At 42.4% G+C, this 24,020-nt stretch overlaps 1 protein-coding gene and 1 long non-coding RNA gene across 10 annotated transcripts in view; one reads left to right on the top strand and one right to left on the bottom strand.

The window, feature by feature from the left end:
* stk33 (serine/threonine kinase 33) overlaps window positions 1-24,020 on the top strand; it is a 40,712-nt gene that overhangs the window by 2,939 nt on the left and 13,753 nt on the right. For 3 of the 9 annotated variants that reach the window (XM_029145474.3, XM_029145475.3, XM_029145476.3), the window contains exons 2-14: window positions 429-545; window positions 1,083-1,196; window positions 1,338-1,442; window positions 1,677-1,815; window positions 4,845-4,924; window positions 5,476-5,563; window positions 6,177-6,252; window positions 6,337-6,449; window positions 6,590-6,675; window positions 6,746-6,818; window positions 7,116-7,279; window positions 7,593-7,679; window positions 7,889-8,091. In XM_029145474.3, coding sequence (XP_029001307.1) covers window positions 429-545; window positions 1,083-1,196; window positions 1,338-1,442; window positions 1,677-1,815; window positions 4,845-4,924; window positions 5,476-5,563; window positions 6,177-6,252; window positions 6,337-6,449; window positions 6,590-6,675; window positions 6,746-6,818; window positions 7,116-7,279; window positions 7,593-7,679; window positions 7,889-8,077 — 1,431 coding nt within the window. In that variant the 3' untranslated portion in view covers window positions 8,078-8,091. Of the gene's footprint in view, window positions 1-428; window positions 546-1,082; window positions 1,197-1,337; window positions 1,443-1,676; window positions 1,816-4,844; window positions 4,925-5,475; window positions 5,564-6,176; window positions 6,253-6,336; window positions 6,450-6,589; window positions 6,676-6,745; window positions 6,819-7,115; window positions 7,280-7,592; window positions 7,680-7,888; window positions 8,092-21,126; window positions 21,216-24,020 lie in introns of those variants that run through there. The other 6 variants (XM_029145479.3, XM_029145480.3, XM_055507177.1 and 3 more) reach the window with 5 other exon arrangements.
* The window catches only part of LOC114852596 (uncharacterized), a 136,050-nt gene continuing 125,961 nt past the window's right edge, over window positions 13,932-24,020 (bottom strand). The window contains exon 5 of the long non-coding RNA XR_008694100.1: window positions 13,932-14,317. This is a non-coding gene — a long non-coding RNA (uncharacterized LOC114852596). The remainder of the gene's footprint in view (window positions 14,318-24,020) is intronic.

Consider the following 24,020-nt stretch of genomic DNA (forward strand, 5'->3'; position numbering starts at 1 on the left):
ATTATAAGCAAATTTAAGTCTATGTATATAGTTATATAATATAATCATAATATACATATTTTTTAACTTGTATATGTTCAAGTGTAAGTTTTGTATATTTTGTAGTAGCAATGCTATTCTTTTGTATTTAATGTAATTAAATTATTAATTAGGTAATAATCTAAATCCAAGCGCCATATCTTATTCACAATAGAAAAGTATTAAACATCTATTAAATTTAAAGAAATTCCTTTTAATGGTTCTATTCACTTTTGGAAAAAACGTGGGACAAAGGTATTTCAGTGATTTTTTCTATTAAAATAACTGATTAGTCAAAGAAATGCAGTTATTTGTCATTTAAGAATTTCTTTTGTCACACTAAGCCCTTTTATCTCTGCTTGACGAGGAATTTGGGAGAAATAATGAGTGCCTTCGTCTTCCATCTGTAGATGAGAGAAGCAGATGTTACTGGATTAGACATGGACATGGTGTCCCTACGGACCACCAGGGACACATTGGAGAAGGATGTACCTTCAATACGCCTTGAGAAAGATTCTGAACTTAGGGTATGGAGAGTTTTCTAATTTTCTGATTTTACTAGTGTTCTCTGATTTGCTATGTTGGTTACCAGTGAAAAAAAGTTGCATAATGACTGGTGACCTCTACAGTCCAGGTCTGTCTGTACCAGAGGAAGATCAATCTTCACTTTGCTGCTATATAACCCTCCCCTCACTGGGGAATGTGACTGCTCCCTTTGCCAATTCAAAGCAGCCAGTGCTCAGCCTTGCATGCACACAGATAATGATCAAGTTAATTAGACCTGAGATTGAAATAACTGCAGCAGCAACTTAATCATTTGTAACTTGATTAGAAATACTACATTCTGCAGCTCCAGAGAACAGAAATGTCTGTTTTTCACAGAGCGTGAAGTTAGATCTTCAGGTACTGACTTACGACATTCATGTTTTTCTGTAGTCCCAAACTATGCAATGATCCCAAGGTTAGAAATGCAAGCTCAAGGGATCTTTCACTGTCTCTGAATGACAGTGAGTAGGCATAGATTACAAATGTATTAATGTATCATTCCTTTTTGTTTCCCATAGGAAATTTATCAATTTGGAAGAAAATTGGGTCAGGGTAGCTTTGGAGTTGTTTATGAAGCCACCCACATTGAGACACAGACAAAATGGGCTATTAAAGAGGTTTGCAGACCAGCGGTGAGTGCCTTTGGCAACCCTTTGGGAAGCCTGTTTCGTAATGTAATAAAAAGTTGCATAATGGAAGAGTTTAGCAAGAAATAAATGACCATAAATTTGTTGAAACTCCATCAACCTTGATTTGGCTTCCTGTTACTCCAGGCAGGAAGTTCGAAAGTCAAGATGCTGGAGCAGGAAATAAACATTCTCAAACAAGTCAATCATGCTTGCGTAATACAGCTGAAGGAAGTCTACAACACAGCAAATGTGAGCAGTGCTGTTTCCTAAGTAACAACCCCCCCAAAAAAGTTTAAGGGAGTGATGTATGCGACATGCAGGATCATCATCCTATTACTGTGTCCCTGCATAATCACACACACACACACACACACACACACACACACACACACACACACACACACACACACACACACCACACACCACACACACACACACCACACACACACACAAATTGACTGCATTTTCTCTGCTTGTTCCTAGATGATATATCTGGTTACTGAGCTGTGCACTGGAGGTGAGCTGAACCAGCTGTTGCGGCAGAAAAAATATTTTACAGAGGACGAGACGAGGCATATCATCCGTAGCTTAGCTGAGGCTGTTGTTTACCTTCACAAAAAAGGTAATGCCACTTTGCAGATCACATTTTGTAGTATAACAAGTGAAATAATCTTATTCAGGTTCTTTTGAATGAAGGTACTGTATTTAATGCAGTATATACAGTGTATTTTACATTTTTAAACAGGTGACTCAGTTACTGGTACCATAGCCTCATTACTGTAGAATTATTGTCATCTGTTGGCCTCAATGACATTGTGGCATAGCAAACAACTGCCAGGAAAAGAGTGTCATTTTAAATCTGAATCAAACATAGATGGTTTTACTTGGAGATGTTGGTCACTTTTATTAACAAAATCTGTAGTTAGGGGTAATTTAGGACATTGCTATTAATGGCAACAATACATCATTACATGTAGCTAGTGATTAATATAACAAGCTAAGGAGGCATCTGATTAATGGGGTGGTTTAATGTAGAAAGTCTCACTTGTGCTAGTTTATGTGCCTCTATATAGACTATTGACACTAAGAATAAGTACTGGCTTTGAAATACAGCGGTGGTAACCAGAACAAAGACAAATCATGATATCACAGCAAATCTCAGCATAAATGTGTTTGGATTTCCTGTTAAATGATTGTCGTCTCTGCATTTTGCAAATACTGTACAGTATGGTGCCTTACACATATGCAGTATTTTTTTTACCAGATACTATGTTTTTTTCATCACATACTATACTAAAAGTAATTTTTGATTACCTACCTTATATGGCACTTTTTTCACCACATGCTGTCCTGATGTTCCCATACTGTACTAAGAGATATTTTTGACAGCATGCTATAGTATGACTTTTTTAACCCAATAGTGTATGATGAAATTGTTTGATGACACACTAGTATGAAAAGGTTGACCCCATACACTACTCTGACACTTTTCTGACCCTATTCTGTACAAAGGCATGTTTTGACCCCAACTACATACTATCATACTTTTTTCACCACATACTATTTATGACACTTTTTTGAACCTAGAATCTCGCTTGCACTTTGCACTTGTCTAACCATTGAGCCACGGGAGCAGCGTTTACCAACTTTGTGGCATCTATTATTACTATGACTTTGTGTAGTATGTGGTTAAAAAACAACAACACTCATACGTAGTAGCATGTGGTCAAAATAGTGTCATAGTACAGTATGTGGTGAACAAAAAGGCATAGTATAGTATGTCATGAAAACAGTGTCAGTTACAGTTAGTGTTAAGTGTTATAGAATAGTATCTGGAGAACAATGAGTCATACTATCATATGTTGTGAAAAGTGTATCATATACAGTATAGTATGTGGTGAAAAGAGTGTCAGAGTATTGTACATGGTGAGAAAAGTGTCATAGTATTTGATGAAAATGGGTTATAGTATATTTTGTGGTGAAAAAAAGCATAGTACAGTATGTCAACAAAAATGCCTTAGTATAGGCACCCCGTCAATCTGACTGAACACAGGCATAATGCTGGGACCAGTGACTGAACACAGGCAGGATGCTGGGACCAGTGACTGAACACAGGCAGGGTGCTGGGACCAGTGACTAAACACGGGCAGGGGGTGGTCGGGACCAGATACTGAACACAGGCAGGGTGGTTGGGACCAGTGACTAAACACAGGCAGGATGCTGGGACCAGTGACTGAACACAGCAGGATGCTGGGACCAGTGAGTGGACACAAGCAGGGTGCTGGGACCAGTGACTGAACACAGGCAGGGTGGTTTGGACCAGTGACTAAACACAGGCAGGATGCTGGGACCAGTGAGTGGACACAGGCAGGATGCTAGGACCAGTGAGTGGACACAGGCAGGAGACTGGGACCAGTGATTGGACACAGGCAGAATATTTGGGCCAGCAATGCCCACTGGAGACACAGTGTAAGTCTGATGATACCTGTAGATGACGGCTTACCTTACTTAGTATCTGGCCCTGACTTTTCATGTCAGATAATAGCTTTTGAGGTAAAAGGCCTAATTTCTGGTTGTATCCAACGTTACTGGTCCTAAAGGTGTGTGCAGTTCCTTACAGCAGCATAAGAAGGGGGGCTGATAAGTGCCTGAGAACCTTCCCATGAGTGAACTGCTCTATCTGTTATTGACAAGTATTAGTGGAATTTTAATTATTATGGGTAATGTTAATTGTAATTTACAGCACTCATAATTATTAAGTAATAACATTTAGGAATGTGAAATTAAGAGCTCAACTTCATCATTTCAAAAAAAAATGTAAATAGTGTAGGAAATAAGGTGCTCTGTGCTTGTTTTACACAAACAAGTTTCCTTTCACACACCATCAACACTGTTATGTTGTGCACTGTATAGAAATTGGTTGTTTCAAACAGTGTAGTAAAAAGTAGTGCCCAGGGCAAATTATATTTTTCCTCCTGCTTTCTCTCACTCCACCAAGTTTTGGTAACATGGCTGTTTATCCTGGCCTAAGGAAAATGCATGTGTGAAACATACTGGAGGCTGTTCTAGTGACTCACAATAGCAAAAAATATTGCACTTAAGTTGGAAGACAGACTCTTGTCATATTGCATAAGACAATAAACGAGTAACAGAGGATGCTGAAAAAAAATATTGTTGACAGACTGAGCATAATGTCTTTTACTGTGTCATGTCAAGTTGTTTTCCAAAACACGAGCCATATTTTGTACAGTAGCTTAGTTGATTAGCCTTTTCATGCCCTGTGGCATGAACTGTCCTTAGCCTCACTGATCTAAGCTGTGTCAGAGCAGTGAAGTGCTTGAAAACCTCCCCTTTTTTATAAGGCCAAGGTCTGGAACAAGGGAAGCTGGGGAGGGTAAAACCTACTGTAATGTGGTCATGTTTTGTTGGGAAAACCCCAATGTGGGAATCATAGTTAATGATACTTATGATCATAGTTAATGATGTACAGTGACTACTGCTGAATTAAAAAAATAGTACAAATTATTATGTGTTAAAATGATTGGATGAGGAGCAGTATATAATACACTGTTAATAGTAAAATATTTAAATTCTCACTTATATTAAAACTCATTATGCCTGTGTAAAAGTTTCTCTCCTCTTATCTTATAGACATAGTGCACAGGGACTTGAAACTTGAGAATATTCTTGTGAAAAATTCTGAGGATGATGATGGCAGGATTAATATCAAGGTAAGGTGGTGACACAAACTGTGAAACTTTCCATCACTGCTTCTTATCTATTCTCTGTTGGACTGAGTAAAAGCCCCTAATGAGCACTTTTTTCCTCATATCTCTTCATATTTAGTAAAGGCTTTAAATACTACCTCATTATGACAGACTCCCTCTGGTCTCCCCTTATAGTACACCTTTACAAAGAGAGACTCCACTGTATCTTTGAACAAATTACCAGCTGAGCACAGCATGCGTTATGCATTGACAACGAGCCAGCTAAAACAGATACCTAGTGTGTGAGCAAAAACGAGACTAGGCCGCAGCGTAAGCGTCCCTGTCTCCTGCCCTTTGTTTTTGCCTTTGTCTCAAACATCCATACACAAATACCCACATACAAATACAAGTGTTGTCAAGGCACAGCACATAAATGGCATGACTTCACAGGAGTCCGCATTCTACTCACTGTTAGAGCCCAGTGTTGTTTTTCTGACTGAAACACCACAAACAAATAATCTAATATAAAAGCATTCAAACCACATCTAGTTGCCTCATTGCTTTTCTCTGCCTAGGTGACAGACTTTGGATTATCGGAGCAGATGAGTGGTGTTGGGATTGACAACATCATGACAGAGACCTGTGGAACACTTATTTATATGGGTATGACGCCTGTATTTACTTTCACAATGTTAATAGTTTACATTAGTGATCACAGGGATAAAGGTCAAACCAGTATACCGTGCCACCCATGGCATTATTGGTTCTTCCTCTTTAGGGGGTTGAAAGTGTTACATTTAGCTAAACAATGTTAAGATCCTTATGATTTGTACATGCTTCATAAAAGTATTTGAAAGTTTTATGAAAACAGTGCATTTTGTTAGGCACAAACATTGATGCATTATGTATATTTCGCAGGAACAAAGGTGTAAAACATTTCAATTTAATTTTGTAAAACCTGCATGGCTCTTGTTTGCAGTCGTCTTGCACCTCTCTTCCACTTTTATTGGTGCATTGCTCCTGTTTATGGTTCATTACTGCCACCACCTGTGGATATGCATTACTGTCCCGTCAAACACTTTGCTCCTGTGCTTGTGAGATGTGTGTCCTTGAATGAGCTGGCTTATGAAATATGCTTTATTTAGTATTTTCATATTTAAATGTTGCTCAGCAGTAGCACTAGTGATGGAAAATATTTTACCTAGTAATTTTTACTTTTGAGTATCCCAGAGAAGGAAGCCTGCTGTGCCCATTTATGCATGCATGTTGATTTTAGCACCTGAAATGATGAGTGGTCGTGGTTACAGCCAGTGGTGTGATGTGTGGAGCATAGGAGTGGTCATGTATATGCTGTAAGTACTGTAAATAAACACACATACTGTACACACATAAACAAACACAGTGTGAGAACTTGTATCTGAGATATGTCTGTGTAGGCTTTGCGGGGAGCCTCCGTTTGTTTCCAAAACAAAAGCATATCTACTTGAAGAGATTATGAGCAAAGAAGTCCCATTTAATCAACCCATCTGGTCCAAAGTCAGTGATGGAGGTGATAATTATTTTCTTTTCAACAGTCTCTGTGAAATACTGTATATATTGCAATCACACTGTTCAGTATGTGTATATAAAATTTTTAAAAACAGATATACTGAGGTTTAGAGCTTTTCACTAACAAATGTGTCTCAACAGCAAAAACTATATTGACTTGCCTTCTAAAAGTGGACCCAGCCCATCGCATGTCTCCAAGTCAGCTCCTGGAAAACCCGTGGATTACAGTAAGGCGCAGATTCATAAACTTTACCACCAGTCGACCACGGAGCGCTTCTAAGGTGCTTTGTTCAACAGGGTGACACTAATGTGCCTGCTACGCCGTCCAATGTGCTGAAGATGATGCGTGAGCACCTGAAAGAAGTAGAGAGTAAGAATACGTTACACATTTAAGTTAATTCACATCACTCATTTCAGGTGATTTCATAATGTGGGGTTAGGGTTAGCGTAAATTGCAGTAATTATGCAGTTTAAGGCAGTGAACAGTTGTATCATCCAAATACCTGCAGTAGTTGGGTAGAGAGATATGCAATATTTCTGTAAGTACACACAGAAACTAACTGGTAAATATTCCCTTATTGCAAATAATATGGAATGAATAGAGGAACAGACAGCCACAGGGGGATGGACAGAAATACTTTATGTTGACAGTTTTAATTGTCTCCAGCAGGAACACAGACTCCGGAGGATTTGTCCTTCACCTCATCTGAAGACACTTTGGGCCAACACCTGGTCCCACAAGCAGATGCACCAGGAACTGAGTGCAACCATGCTAAAACCAGTCCTGTGAGAAGCAGCAGACCCTGCACGGCACTTGTACCCACTAAGACGGTACAGTGTGTCTTTAACACAGATTTGGTTCTGATCACAACTGGCCATGTGTTTTCTGCAGTAATAATTTACATATTGGAACTATTACCTACTAAACTCCTAAACAGTGATTGCTAATGTGTCACGCAACGCGAGTGATCATAAATATACTTATTTGCTACTTTAAATATCATCAGTGTCAATTTCCAGTTATGAATAAAATCTTTACATTCATCCTGCCTCTCCCCAGGTCAGAAATGATCTATGTTGTACAGCATATACTGTAGGTATAGACCATTCATGTTTTCCTTTGTGTTACTCTTGTGTAAAATAGACTAAACAGAGTGGCGGCAGCCTCCAGCAAGACAAGCAAAAAAACGGCCCAGAGGCCTCAGTAACACCTTCAACCATCGTCACACAGGTTTGTTGGAAACCTTTGCTTTCTTATCAAACTGCTGTGGTTCTTGCACAGTGCCATGCATAATGCACTTTACATTAAATCACCACTAGATGGTGCCAGATTTAGCTATTAAGGAAGACGGCAATAAAGGTGTAGCCATGCAGAAGTCCTTACATGAATGTGGTAGTTAATTGTGTTATGTAAGATGAATATGAATCTTGTCCCTGCAGGCTCATGCTAGCGTGAAAGCCAGCCCACAGTCAAGTGCTAAGCAGCGCAGACGTCAGGACAAGAAGGACTTTAGTTCAGGACAGAACCTAAGCTGTGACTTAAGTAAGTCACAAAACCACAGGCCTTTCACCTCTAGTAAAAGTAAGAAACCGTTGCGCTGCTCTAAGGCTAATTCCTATTCAGAATAAAACTGGAAAGTGGACTGTACACATTATTTATAAGTTTAAATTAGTGATTTAGAAATGATGATGTGAACTACTGAGGCAATCTTCACTGTGACGGCCAGAGACTAAGCAGGCACAGCAGCTTCAAAACTTAGGGGCTCATATGCAGGTGTGAAAATAGAACAAGAAGTCCAAGACCACTGCAGCCTCAGCAGTACCTGTGCCAAACCAAAGGCCCAGGAGTGAGCTGTTCCCCCAGGTGCGACAGAACTGCTGCTGGACAATTGCTCACTGTTACAAAGCAAACAGTTTGAGAATGTCATGCAGCCCGAATACAGACTCACAGTTTTGTATAGTGGTCTGCAAACACTATGATGAAGCAGGTTTGTCAGATATTACTGGTGGTACAGTATCTGATTGAAGGCTTTTATCATAAAGTTTCCCCAGGAGACCGTAGCAGAAGAAGAAGCATTTCCTAATACAACCTTTATTTAACAATGTCCTTACTGCTAGCAGCATACGGTGCCTTTACAATGTGGCCTTCCCTTTATTTACTGTGGCTTTTTCCACATATAAAGTAAAATTTACTAGAAAATAGTGTCATATGTTATGTTAGATAATATGAATGTTAATTTATCACATGGGGCAGGAATGGAAGGGACCACAGAATATTTTAATGAATAAGTATATTTATAAAAATAAATGTAGTTAATACCTTAATGTTAGTACTTGTTAGACATTTCAATCAGTATTTTCTGTAGGAAGTGGGCCAAATATCATACAATAGAAGTGTTTTCAGGTTTATTTGTTTGATTAAAAAGACATTTTTTATAGTTTTGTGATAACATGCTATCTTGCAGAGAGCACTCCTAAAGAGTACATGAGCTGGTACTGGACATTGTTTTGCAACAGGGATTTTCTTTTTTCTATTCTGACCTCTCAATTCCAAATCGTCCTATATGCAGCGACTGCACCCACTCAGTGTCAAAACAGAAAAACTGTCACACAGGCTGGCTACGCTCCATGTGAATGCAGGGGATTGGGACTGAGGGCAGCCACGGGTCTAATCTCGTTTGGAGGCCATTGAAAGCAGTGGGAGCTACTTTGAGGGCACTGCCATTCAAGCACAGGTTTTTCCGCTGTAGAGAGAATAATCCCCAGCATAGATACAACATTAAAGTAGCCAAGCATAGCACACAGAGGCTGAATTTCAAATCCACCCATTTGCATCTTGAAGTGAATGAGTGCCAACAATGGGGCCCCGTGTTCATGCACAGCCTCTGTGTTTTAGTGTGCATGTGTAAATGTAGTATACGTTTGAAGGAACCATTTTCAGAAGATGTTGCTGCTTTTTAGGGTGGAGGTAAATACTGTAATCATAAAGGTGTGGACACGGTATGATTACCTTCATCACACTCTGTCAACATAGATTTAAGACAGTAATTCTGGCTGATGTCTCTTATACTGTTTTTCACTTAACTAATCACACACAGTTTCTGAGAATGATCAAATGATCTGAATTATAATGATGGAAGCTGCTTGCCAAAAACACTGCAACACTGCTGCATTATTATCGACACACTGTGTTGCCTTGGGTTTAGTCCGTGCGTCTTAACAGCAGATGGAGCTGTAGTAAGTTAGTGAATTCCGTTCCTGGGGTTAATCTGACAGGGAAGTGCTATCTTTAATGCTTACTACCTAGAACTGTGCACAAGATGTGTAATTAGAATTGATTGCTTGAATCGCTGTCCATTAAGACTGTGATGTCCACGTAATGTGTCACCATGGTTATGTTTTAACAGTGAACCATAATAAACCTCTGAGACTCACTCCTGCTTGGGTTCTGTCTTATTCACAGTATTGTTGATGGATAATTTGAAAACAATAACACAGTGAAGCATTTAGATACTTCCCTCTTTTCCCTTTAGACTAACATGCTGGATTTGCATAAAGTCTGTTTAGACAAGCTCCTGTATAGCTAATTTATGTCAGAAGTGGAGATGGGATTTCAGCATATGGTCCTCATTGTCTTATGCCAGACTTTTAATTAATTATAGGCAAACACAAAGGAAAAAAAATCTCTAAATTGATTTGTGCGAGCACAATATGACCAACAGCAAATTATAGAAGTGCTTGTGGTTGCCTCGCAGTGGAACAAATTTAAATTGACTGAAACGCATCAAGAAAATGTGAAAGAACAGTTTCTTATTTGATGACACGAGGATCAAATGCTGTTAAAAGTTTCTAGTGCTGCAAGGCAACAGGCAACTCCTGCTTGGCTTTTCCTCCTTTGGCCAAAACAACAGAGAAAAGAGTGGGAGGGGAGAGAACGAGAAAGGCTGTATGGTGGATAGGTTAGGGGCGTGAATTTGGGACAAAGCATGGAAGCAAAGGAAATTAGAAAATTCGTCGGGATGGAACAAGGGATGCGCCCCCTGCTCTCCCCAACCCCCCCCCCTCCGTTCCTCCAGCAGTGCTGCTGACAGATGGAAGTAAGGGTGGGTGGGTTGACAGGCTGGAGGGATTAAAACTCTGCAGCCCCATTTTAGGCCCTGAAGAGAGTGTCACTTCTGCGAAGGTGGGGTGCAGAAAGGCACTTGTGGCGAGAGTTGTGGGGCGTGTGAAGTGCATGCACGCAGGCCAATGTCTATAGAAGCAAGGAAGCAACCCCCCCCCCCCCCGCTCCATCCACCTTTATCCACTGAGGAGCGTGGAGGGGGCGGTTAAGCAAAGAGAGGGGGTGCATCTCAATAACATTAATAGAGCTCCCTTTAATTAATCAGCTCATCTGCAGAGGCCTGATACCTGCAGCTGAACCCCCCCTCCCGCCCCCCGCTCGCTTCCACCCTCACCCCAAACACAACATCCTTACGCTGCTGCTGTGACATTGTGGTAATGAGGTAACACAGCTACAATGTCATGGAAATGTTGCGGAGACGTTATCTGTGGGAGCTCATCGCACATGCTGATGTTCCTGATCCCCTTCAATGTTTGTGGTGTGTGTGTGTGCGTGCGTGTATGGATGTTCATGTATGCACACACAAACAGCATAACAGATACATATGGCCACATAGCAGGAGGAAACCACAATGCCTTCATATCCACAGAAGAAGAAAAAGGGGGAAAACCCCGCCTCAAGTAAACATTTGAAACAGATGGCAAATTCAAAGCAAGCCTCATCAATCTTTGTTGACACTACCCCTTTTTAAAACTGCTCTTATTTGAGATATTTGCAATTATAATACATACTGTTGGCTCATTTGAATATCAAATTAATTACTCAACACACTGGAGTAAATACCTCTTTTATAAGTCCTTGTTAAAAATGAAAAGTTCTTGACTACGGTTGGATGGTGTGTTAATTTACAGTGATATCTAATCCCAAGTTACCTCACATAAAAGGCATTACTATACATATTTTAATAGGAGGTGGTTGTTTTCCAAGCAATTTTCTGCTAGAGTACATTTTTAATTTATTCATATTTAATTTATTGGTCTCTGCATACCCGCTCAGTAAAACTAATCAACACCATGTATGGGCCTCTTAAAGCCACATCTCTCCTTGGCAGACAGACAGGCAGCCTCCGCATTAGGCTAAGCTCTCCTCTCTTGTGCACGGAGCTGGGTGAAATACCCTGCATTCACTCCACAGGAGGATACCACCTCCAAGGAGACTGTTCAGTTCTCAAAAACAACCTTTTAATCAGAAGGAAAAAAAGGCTGGAAAATGAAAAATTTGCCCAGCCTTGAATGATCCAAAACATTTCAATTTCTGTTGATAGTGACCACCGTCTCCGCTGTCAGAGGCTCGTCTGCAGGGGACAATGGCTTCCCCCCGCTTTGCTTTACCTCCTACCCTCAAACTCATCTGCCCTTGAATTGGTTTTATGGAGCTCTGACAGTCATTAGCACAGTATGACTGGAGTTCTTATCACCTGACTCCACCGTACACTCCAAATATCTATCGACCCATTGACACCTTGAGGAGGAATCTACACAACCTTACACATGGAAATGATTTCAATTAATTACCATTCCCCTTTGACAAGTCAGGGAGGAGGAGGAAAACAAAGGAGCCCAGACAACAGCAGCATTTCTCTGGTGAAATGTGCACCATGTGTAATGAGTAGCGGAAAGGTCATTTGACACATTTCTGCCAGAATGAATTCATTTATTTCAAGCACTTAATTCTGCAGCCACCTCATTGGTGCACAGCTTGGCAGTGCACTGAGAGGGTGCATTACCACAAGTGGAGGCTTAGTTTCCTCCCCACAGCTAGTGCTGACCACAGGTCTGCGAGAATGCCTGAAGAGCGGCGAGATAGTGAAATGGAGTGTGGGAGATCCAATCACCCCTTCTATCATAGGGAAATCGCCTCCATCACCTTCAGCGTAATTGGAGCATTCATTACAGTTCAGTAAAAATGCAGGTTGCCATTAGACGGGCAATTTAAAAGTAGGCATCTGGAGAATGAGAGACTTGAGGGGTCATGATACGGGGTCACAGTCAAGTAAATAATGGGAATTGGTCTCACGAGGCTTGGAAAATCACAAGGACAGTGGTCATGCAGCACAATGCAACTCGGAGCAGGAGAAAGGGAGGAATAAAACAATCAGTGGCCCCACAACAAGGAAGGGCGAGGTGTAGGAAGCAGTCACCTATTAAGTCCAACCTCATATTTTAATAATCATAAAGCTTGTATGTTTCAGTTTACTAATGGAGTCATGTAGATGTTCTTCCTCTTGTTGTTCTCTACAGGGAAAGATTTCACTGTGAGCAAAAGCAGAAATATCAGGTTGATCAAAGGAACCACATTTAATTTGTTTAGGTTGAAAAACGAACTTTTTACTCGTGTTCTGAAGGTTATTTTACAAAACTTAGCTCTGAACAAAGAAAGCACAACAATAGCTCCTCCGCTTGCTTCACCAACAGCCAACACGCCTGGAGTCACCACTGATGACATGGTTTTAGATTCTCTTTGAGAGATTTAAACACTCTCACAACAAATCTGCGTATTTATTTCTTTGTGAAGCGTCCACTAATGACCATGTTTTCGCAGGAGAAAATGCTTCCACATTAAATATGGATAAACACATCATGATGAAACAATTAGGCAACGATGCTGTGCAGCTGGTTGTACGTATTTGGATGCCTAAAAACGGTAATAACAAAAACAAAGCTGCGGAGCACTATTCACAAATGAGCTTCACTTCTCCAGACAAGCTACTGCAGAAGTTTCCACGGAGACAGCCCACATCGGCCCACTCCTCCTGAACCTTCATGCTTTGTAAATAAACAATAATCAATCAGAAGTAAGCTTATCTACTGGAAGAGCTGCCCAGAGGTTCATGATGGGATGACACACGGCCCTGAAGTCAGAGGCTCCTGCACAGAATATGGGCTGTACTTTCATCCAGCCCTTTTACCACTCAGGAGGCAGATTGGACTTCTCACTCTCAGCTACTCCGCATTATTGTTCATTATCACACCGTGGTCCATGTGTAAGGTGACAGTGGTGCTCTGATGGAGAGGCGACAGGGGGACCTGGACTGCAATAACATATTATTAGCTTCTTTCACAGCTCCACTGGGCTGGATTTACACTGGATATCCAGAGACCTCCGAGGGCAGCCCACTGTCACAGCGGTGTCCACCAGCAGAGCAATTGCCAGACGTACGTGTGTGTGTGTGTGTGTGTGTGTGTGTGTGTGTGTGTGTGTGTGTGTGTGTGTGTGTGTGTGTGTGTGTGTGTGGACTGTATAGCCATGCACCCACGCAAGGCATACAGGGGGATGTGTACACACACCCACACACACCCACACACACAGCGACTGTAATCAGTGACAGACCTTTTCCAATTAGCCTCACTGTGCTGTCATTCTTCTCTGCTATTGTAGTACTACATGTTCTCCTTTTGTTCTGTAAACTGTAAACACATCTCCTGCCATCAGTGTGGAGGGTCAACACACAGGCAGACAGAGAGACAGGAAGAGGGAGACAGATGGATAGACCAACAGATAGATAGATAAACGGGCAAACTGACCATGAGATGGATAGATGGATAGAGGGATAAATGGACAGAGGGATAAATGGGTGGAGGGACAGATGGATGGACGGACAGACAGGCCCTGTAGAGCATCATAGGACATTCACATTCCATATGAGGCCGCGTGCAGCACATCTGTCGCACCTGTTTAATGCGAGGCGTTCTTGTCCTTGGTAATGTTAACAGTCTCCCCTGTGACTGATGCCTCTTGTCCCAGCCCTGTTTATAAAACAGTCAGAACTTCGTTAAGGGACAATAACATCAGCCAAGCTCAATTATGGTGACATTTTGCTGACATGCAGATTGCCTCCCCTCAATCTTTTTTTTATGTAAAATACTGATGTGCCAGTCACATATGGATGGATGAACTTTGTGAGAATCAATGGTATTGATGAATCATAGATCATACAAGTCAACAAGACTGACACCAGGAGAGTGAACTCATCACCGTTGGAAAGTCAATATTAAATTGTAATCATAATCAGACAAAGTGAGTTATGATTAATCAATAGCATAATTATAATAGTATGTAGGTCTAGTCATTGCAATATAAACAATACATGCATTTAATCAGGCTCTATTTATTATTGTATGGGATAGAACCTTTTCTCCAGCTGTTGCTGTAACACCAGGTACGCTTCACTGTAAACTGTGCACCTGTAGGAGAAGGAACGCTCACAGTTGCACGGTTTGTTCTGAAATATGTTGGAGGGAGACTGTAACGAGTGCACAATAAGACTGCTAAACCCAGGGAGACCATGGCATTTGATTGTCCTTTGCTGTGCCCGGAAATACTGGAAGGACTGTAAGACACTCATCTGCTGCTGCTCCAATGACATTCAGAACATAACTTCAATTTAAATGAATATGTTTTAAATTACTTCCTTTATAGATTCATCACTTCCTTTTCTTCCTTTTGTTTAGTTTGTATTTATGTGTCAAACACTGGGGCCATTACATTACACTGACATGACAAAACATGCTGTACAGGGGAGAAAGCTTTTTGGCAGCTTGGTTATGGAACATGAGCAGATGAGCATGTGTCCAGTCAAGTACAGCTGAACCTCACCATCACACCATTAAAGGATGAGGAGTGAAAATAAACACAAGATGATTCATGACTATGTCACGTTGACTGAGTCACGGCGGTCGGGTTGTTGGAAGGAGGAGCAGCAGATCAAGAGTCTTTACCGGTGAGGTGGACTAGTGCAGAAACCCATGTGAACATATGTACGACCTCCCATAGGTGTGCTGGTGAGAATGTCTGCACACCCTGGACACATGCTGCAATCTGTCACCCAGCACTTTTTCTCACGCTGACTTTTTATGACTGACTGCATTCTCCTTTTTTCGTCTTCACATCCCACACGCCTAATTTATATCTCCATAACTTCTGCTGCTGCTGTTGATGTTTTTCTGCATCCAATTAATTTCAGTCCAGTCCATAAATCGTAGCCTGACATGTTTGATGCTTACGCTACTCACGTTCCTTGCGTTTGTACCCGCAGCCCTACAGGCAGGCTGCGAGCAGAGGTGTGATAGGATGCAGATGTCTGCACACTGAAGGGGGTGGGAATGTACTGTCTGCCGTTTATGGCTCTAATGCACTATAAAAGTAACAAAGTGGCCATAAAAACATCATAAAGGCGATCAGAAACATCAGATTATTCAAAACAAACACATTTGCAAATGAAATAGGAAATGAATTTAGCATGTTGAGAAAAGCATCACGACTTCATGCTATTGCGGTTCTCTGCTGCTATTTAACATCACTAACTTAATTATTGTAAATTAAAGGAACCCGAGGCTGAAGTACAACACTTAGCTTGTCCTTAAAAGCCATGTTTAAAGAAACAGTAGCTTTACGTCCAGGCTGATATGTGGCATTAACCTTCTCCACCAGCAGGGGGCACTAGACTAGACGTTAGCCTTTCGCCGTTTTCAACCACACTTGGCCAGTTTTTATGCTGCATGCCCTTCCTGATGCAACTCCTCTATTTATCCGGGTTTGGAGTCACTGGCTTGCAACTCCTGTGGCTAGTTCTGAACCCGCAACCTTGGCAGCAGCGCAATGCTCCAACTGCTGCGCCAAACGGCCGGGGCACTGGACGAGACTACGCGGAAATGCAACTGGGCTCCATTTCTATTCTCGTGCAAGAATTGAACTAAATAGAACAACTAGCCAAAGTCAGTGGGGGTCCGGTTGGTGCAAACGCTACAGCCCGAGAGCTCAGGCCCCAGCGCTGCTCCGCATATAGAGCTACTATCAGACTACACAGGCTTCCGTTTGTTTACTTTGTATTTATCCCCTTTTCTCTATGTCCATCTTCATCATTTGAAGCAATATGTAAATGCACAGCAGGAAGCAGCTACAGTAATAGATGACATAAAGCAAAAATAGAGCATGGCTTCAGGTTGGGTCTTAAAAATGCAGGTCTAGCACTGGTCTGGGTGTAAATTGTTCCAAATTCCCAGACTTTATTTGAGTATATTTAATAACTTATGAGGGATTTATGACCACATGCATCATTCAAGTCAAACATTCAAACGGCGGAGCCATAAGAGTACAATATACAACATTATAAATCATCGTACACAGATTCAGGCTCCTTTTATTCTGCTCCCACACACACACACACACACACACACACACACACACACACACACACACACACACACACACACACACACACACACACACACACACACCTCAAAGAGATATTAATATATGTTCAAGAGTGAATATAATCATCAAAACAAGCTCGCTCTCGCACTCTTGCCTGTGACTCCACTAAAACGCATTACACATGACTCACATGATGTGAGGCTCCTTTTTCTAATAGATTCCCCAGAGAGTAAGGCGGCCTCTGTCATCTTCATTAGAAGATGACAGCTTTCCTCCATCAAAAAGCTGATCTTAACCACATGTAAGTGCTTTGAATCAGACGCTCTAATTGCTTGACCAGTGGAAAGACTCAGGGCTGTGTGCAAACTTCATGCAAGGCCCCGTTTGCAGTTGTGTTGATTGAATTTAGCTAATCCCAGGACCCGGACAGGTGCGAATCCAAATGCAGAGAAAGTCACACGTTTATCCTCTTCTATCAAATGTTCAATGTCCAACCGACTGCTAGAGGAACAACCCCTGAGCTGTACAACATAAAATGAATGTGAATGAGGAAAGGTGTGCGACGCTGAAGACCTGCACCACGGCTTCCCTCCGTCAGACATCCCTTTGCCCTTCACTCTGTTGTCTTTCATTCACTTCATTCACGCTTTTGTTGATTAACCATAATGAGGTGACTTACTTGAGACCCCAGGCCTGCCCCCTCTCTTAGTGAGGTGGAGCAGATAAAAAAAGTCCATCTAGGCGCCCATCGTAGGGGGTCAGCACAAATCAGATGGAGGGGCTTTCTTGTGTCTGGCAGCCGACACTTTCAAATGTTAATGGATGGGGGCGAACAAAGTTGAAGTGGGTCTGAAAATGCTAATTGTCCCTAATTCATGTAAATAGGTTTCTTAATGGAGGAATTAAGCATTTTAAATATGCAATTGGAGGCAATCAGTCCTTTCATTTGGTGGGGTGGCACAGGTGTAGAGGATTGAAATTCATCTTTCACACAGGGTGGCTCATTTGTCATTTGGCTGTGCTCAGGCATGGATGACTGGGAGTGGAAGAGAGGTCTCTCTGCCCCGTTATGTACAGATATCAGGGAGCGAAACGCGCGGCGCAACCTATAATTGTGTTCCTGCTGTTGCCCGTAACAAGATAGAGTAAAAAGCAATTAACGCTAATTCTGATCAATACTCTTAAATACAGCCAGTGCAAAACTGTAATTTATTCCCCCCACTTAAGAAACAACCCACTTCTAAATTATATTTTTGCATATGCCATATATCAAATGAATTTATATTCCTATTATGACAAGAGCAATATTAGTAGCATCATGTGCAGCACACAACAAAGCAGTGCGGCCTCCCTACCTACCTACACATCACAGACGTAGGGGCAGCAGTGCAGACAGCTCTGACTTATTATTCTGATCATCTCAAACAGACAATAAACCAGGGGGTCATGTTTCAGCATGTAATAACATGGTGTAGCAGCAGGACCTGGGACAGAGGGAAACTCACACACACCACACAGGGGCTATGAATCAAATGGCCAATGCATTGTCTCAGAAAATGACTTATTAGTCAATATAAAGGGGGATACTGTGTCTTTGAGGTGTAAATAGCCGCAGCTCTGCAGAGAAGTGCAGGCAGACCTGGTTAATGAATGAGACAAGAAAAACCTTGTTTAAAAGGACAAATCAGATCACCAGATTTCAAACCCATTAGCTGCTACTCACAGGGAATGATAATAATGATAAAGGATGCTGGGGCCTTTTGATTTGGGAGTAGCAAACTGTGTTGTCTTGGGAAAAAATCTTTTCCTGGAGGAGAATCAAAGAGCAGTTCATTTTCACACTGACCTTCAGGGCTCAAGGCGGCCAGACAAGGGCACAAACAGATTGAGAATTAATTGGTGCAATTAACATTTTGTGATTATAAGGACTCCAGATCAATGCCCTATGCAAATAGCAGTATTGATGTGCAGCAGAAACCTTGTTAATTGTGTTTGGCGAACAAACAAGCCCCGGTGTTACTATTCCATAATGGAACAGGAGGCATGGACGGGTTCAAACTGCTGACCACTTTAAATGCATGAGGACATGCGGAGGTTTCTCCTCCATCCTTACCCGGCCATCGCTTCTCCCTGAGCTGCACTCAGACTCGAGACTCTTCAGGAAAGTTGCGGAGTCCGATGATCTCGGCGGCTTTTAAGTTGGCCTTTCAGTGGCTCTTTCAAGAGGCTCTTAAACGGAGCTTCTTCAGTGTTCCTGTGATCACCACACTCATGTTAGGCCGCAGCACATTACACAAATGGCCTCCCGCTTCCCTCTTTTCACAGTTTTGAACAGTGGGAATGGCCGAGTGAGGAGGAATAGAAACACTGTGCCGACAGCCATTGAAATGAATTAGTTTCAGCTTTATTGCTGCGGACTAGATTTTCCACTCTCGTTATTAAACTGTGTTAAAAATGCACTTTCATTTCAGATAAGTACCAGTAATCCTGTTTGCCGACCACAGCAGATGAAGTTAAATATAATTTAAGCAGAAACGGAAACGGGCGGAACAATGTAATCACTGAAAGTGAGATTGAAGTGATTCTATTCTTATCATTATTATTATTTTCATTACTCTTGGTGTGGGATGATGCTCGAGACGCGGCGGCAGCGGCAGCGAGCAGAAGGTGAGAAAAGCCGGGCAAAAAAAACACAATAACTGCAACTATCAGAGCCAATAAATCCCCACTCGCTACCGACTGTCTCGCTTTTCTCCCAGTGACAATTGGCTTGCAGATTTTCACAGGTCTTGCGTCCCGCGGCCTGGAGGAAACACACAGCGTAATTAGCCCAGTTCACAGGCTGGAGGAACAGTTAGCCGGGGCTTTCGTGTGCGGCGCCGCCCGCTGCGGCTGCGGCGCCGCTAGAGCCGCCCTGCGCTTGATGTGGGTTTACCTGTCTTTAGCGGCGCTGGTACATTTGCTAGGACGGGCTGCGGCATAGAAGGTACAGACCCCAGCGAGAACCGAGCCGGGCTGTGGCTGGAAATAAAAACAGCTTCCTTCCACACGGCAGTTATCCCATACATGGGTTTTAACAAATTGAAATGATAGATATGAAAATAGCTGTAACCCATTTCACCATAATTTAAATTGAGGTTCTCGTGAGTAAGATTACAGGTTATATAATAAAAATGTAACAATTGCCATCGTATTAGCCATTTGTTAGCGCACTAATTACAGTTAATTCTTTTCAATTTTGGGCTGCGCTCCTTTAGGCATTAGCCTTAATCTCCCCAGTGATGAAGTTGGTGCATTAAATGGGAAGCGCAGGAGGGAGGCGACAGTGGACATGCAATTAAACCCTCCGACTTATAACTGTGTTTAATAAACACCAATGTTGATCGGGCTCTTTAATAAAAACCTGAAACTAATCTGAATGATGTGTTTGTGAAACCAGATCTCATTATGTCGAACTTAATCTAGTAAATATAGGGTTAAAGTGATTTCAGCTTTGGAGCCTGATGCCTAAAGAGGAAAAATACATTTTAGAATTGCTATATTAAACATACATTATAGTATTATTAAATTGTATTGCGTTAGAAATCATATCGTAATTAATATGGATTCTTGGCTATGATGTGATGTAGTGACCTTTTGGACATGCGGTTATAAAATCCATGCATGGGTTGCTGCGGTTGCTTCCTTAATGAACCTACTCATTCTCTCAATCAATTAATGTAAATGGCCAAGAATGTTAAAAAAAACAGGGATTTAATAGAGCCACGGATACAGGACACAGTTCAATCCACAAACAAACATGGCAGGAGGAGGTCTCAGCCCTTCAGGGTCAAAGGTGAAAGATGAAGTTGACAGTAAACGCTGCTCGGAGGAAGACTGCGATGAAGACGCTGATTGCATCTATTAAAACAACGACTGTGTCTGTGCTGCAGAGGAGGAGAGGCAGGCTCTTACTTAAGCAATTCACACACAAAAACACATTAGGATGACGTGAACTATTTCCCAAACGCTGTAAGAGAAACCAAAATAATGCAGAAGGAAAGTCATGGAGCCGGCGTCTGCGGTCGGGCTGTGGAAAACAGGTGAAGAAGTACACAATAGGATTGCATTTTTAGTTGTGGTTCAAAAAGACCTTGTCAAGATTGATGTCCCTCCTGTAGCTATAGTTAATAGTAAGGGAACACTCCTGAAATTAGAATCCACTTCTTTCTAAACGCGCCACCTGTGAATCGAGGACATCTGAGGAAAAAATGGAAGGGTACATGTCATTTCTATAGGTTTCTAAGACACAGGGAGAGGAGAACAGCCAATCTGTGCAGTGTAATGGATATGTCAAGAATTGCTAAATCATAGGTGTCTGAGGCAGAAAGACAACTAACCCAAACATAATGTCATTCTGCAGGCAGCAAAGGAGGCGAAAGCGAGACAGAAGAGCAGGGGAAACAACAGAGGAGGATAAAGTGCCGCATTTAAATTTGGGCACCAAAAACACAACAACAAAAAAATTAACTGTTTATTTACTTGCGTACTGTTCTTTATTATTACCTATTTGGCACCTCTGTGCGGGTGAATTATGGAAATGAAGTAATGCTACTTTGCTTAACAATAACACACTGACTTTGAATCCTCTTACTTAAGGTTTGATTGCTTCTTGACGGTGGTTTTAAATGAATTGTGTTGAGGAGTGATAAAGAGCTTATTGCCAGGAATAAAAGCCCAGAGCAATGAAGAAAAGCTACACATGGAGTGGCTAGGCGATACAGGCTATTACGGTGAGGGAATGGTGTCCTTGACTGCCAGGACAGCTTAGAATTTTATTTCATCTTGTTTTGCTGGCTGCTGACAATGATGCGTGACTCTGGCACCGGAGGAAGGGGGCCAGGCATGAGAGCCATTTTAGATCACATTTACATATAGTCTGTCTGTCGGTGACGACCATGTATATACTATCAGTGAGCCCGGATGCACTGGGTTTTGCGCATTGGAGTTCCTTCTTTGTGCTTCACAGATTCCTCCTCCTCGCGCCGCGTCGCGTGCGTGTACCGACTCTGACCTCCATCGCTCGCATGCGCCGAAGCCCCCGAACCTCATGTAAATTCGGACAGCGGAGGACTCCGGGACTCTGGGAATTGTTGTTTATCAGCGCCGAGGAGCGAACGCTTGAGCTGTAATGGCCCTCCAGTGGCCCCCGTATGCAAACGGCTGGGTGGAGGCCTCCCCTCGGAGCCGCACGGCGCTGTGTTCTGCCGGGTACCGGTTCAGTTGGAGGTTATCGCCGCTCTCTGTCAAGGTGAGCCGGTGCCCTCGTTGCATACGCTGGCTCAAATGGGGCAGCAAGATCTCAGTTCATCAGTCTTTAGAGCACTATCAGCCTCCAAACGGTTCAGAAATGCTTTTAGTGGTCAGAGGTCATTAGTCATTCGCTAACCTGCAGCTTTGTGCCTCTAATTTGTTTTAAAATAAAAAAAACTAATAATCTGTAGCTACACATATTATATATCAGTTGTTACACAGCTAAGTCAACCTCTTCACCAGCTGCTAGGCTTATTATAAGTTTTACACAGTGTATTTTTTCCTTTTCCCTTGTGGGTTGTGTTACTGGACTGAAGCAGCTGCTAATATTTCCTTTCGCTCTGATGAAGTCCAGGGCTGTTGTTGAGGCCTAATCTGTGCCCTCACATCTACAGCTGTTTGGTGCTCAGACTTAAAAATAGTGCGCTGTCTGGACCCAACTGTGTGCTGTTAGCTAGTTAAACGCTTGCATTTGTGTCTCGGGCGCAGATAAGTGCCCTGTTTCATTTATTCCTCATGCTTCCGCTACATGCGAAGACGACGACTGCACGGATCGCTGTTTGGGGCCAAAGGTTGGCAACGAGTCACCAGGCACTTTATTACACGGGGCCTATTCACCGCCTGAGAACAGAGCTGCAGCACATCAGGTTTAAGTTGCATTCAGCTCTTATGTAATCTTTAAGCTGTGATTGGGAAGTACTGTAATAAACTGAAGCGTAACTGCTGCTTCAAACACTGCAGCACAGAATGCAGACAATCACACGCACGCTGATGGAGAAAATCCTGCAGAACAACACAGTTTGTTTTGAGCACAGAACTCTGAGCAGTGACTTCCTGACTTTGTGAGTCAGCCGTGCCAGGAGCTGTTACTCTTTAAGTAAAGTATATGTCCAGTAATTAGCTCAAATGATGCTGCGTGTTTTCAGGCATACAGAAAATAATGATGGTGTGCCATAACGTGCTTGAAGAACTGCAGCGGTGAAACCTCTGCCTCTGATAGGTTTAGGCATTTCAGACATCCTTTTCCAAAGAGATTTGGTCAGAGCTTTTCCTCCACTTAAACACAGAAACACTGAGGATCAATTTGTGGGATTAGTGGACACTGCTGAGATAAAGTTGGTGTTGAAGAGGCCCGCATGACTATCGTCCCCCCAGTGTCCTGCTCAAGTCCTCTTAGATCCATTCCTGGCCACAGACTAAGCCCGTCCAAACCCCAAATGCAATCACACCCCCAGCTCGGCGCGGCCCCACGGAATCATCATCCTACAACACTGGGCCTAAACTGCAGCTCTCACATCTGCAGCCCTCACCGCCCTCATCTCGCAGAACTTTATTTAATGAGGGAAGTTTTGCGGTGGGTGTTCGCAGGTCTCACGCCAGTCCTCAGCAACAGAGGAGAAGCTTTCATAAACCACGGGCGAACAAATGGGATTTAACACACAAGAGGCTCTGATGGCCTATTAATTCTGCTTTGGCTGGCGTCCAGAATGAGCCAAGCCTCTCTCCTAATTCATGGCTAATTTCTATCAGAGGTATCAGGAGACTTTTTTTTCCTCTGTGCAGGATGCATCCACATAACTTTAATGGATTCATTCGAGGGCTATGGCACGCAGACATTGATTAGATTGCCTCTGAGGCCTCGCTGCTGGTCGCTTGACATAGGCAGCAAATGAAATGTGACCTCTGGTAAAAGGCCTGAACCAGCCAGCTCCAGTCTAATCCATTAGCTCAGAACCTTTCCCAATCTCATTTAATTAATGAAGTGATTTGAAAAAGGGGCGAACATTTACCAATCCGGGGAACTGGAAAATAGCGGGCGCATGAAGTAACTAAAGAACACACGAGAAACCAAAGTAGCAGCAGCGTTAGTCATGACAAAGAGAAAGATACATGAGGTAAAAGAACGACAGTTGGGTTGCAGAGTAATTGTTTGCAATGAGATGGAATATTACCCCAGCCCCGAGACACAATGATCCAACCACAAAACACATACAGATGTGAGCT

The sequence above is a fragment of the Betta splendens genome, chromosome 3, assembly GCF_900634795.4.
Source record: "Betta splendens chromosome 3, fBetSpl5.4, whole genome shotgun sequence".
NCBI lineage: Eukaryota > Metazoa > Chordata > Actinopteri > Anabantiformes > Osphronemidae > Betta > Betta splendens.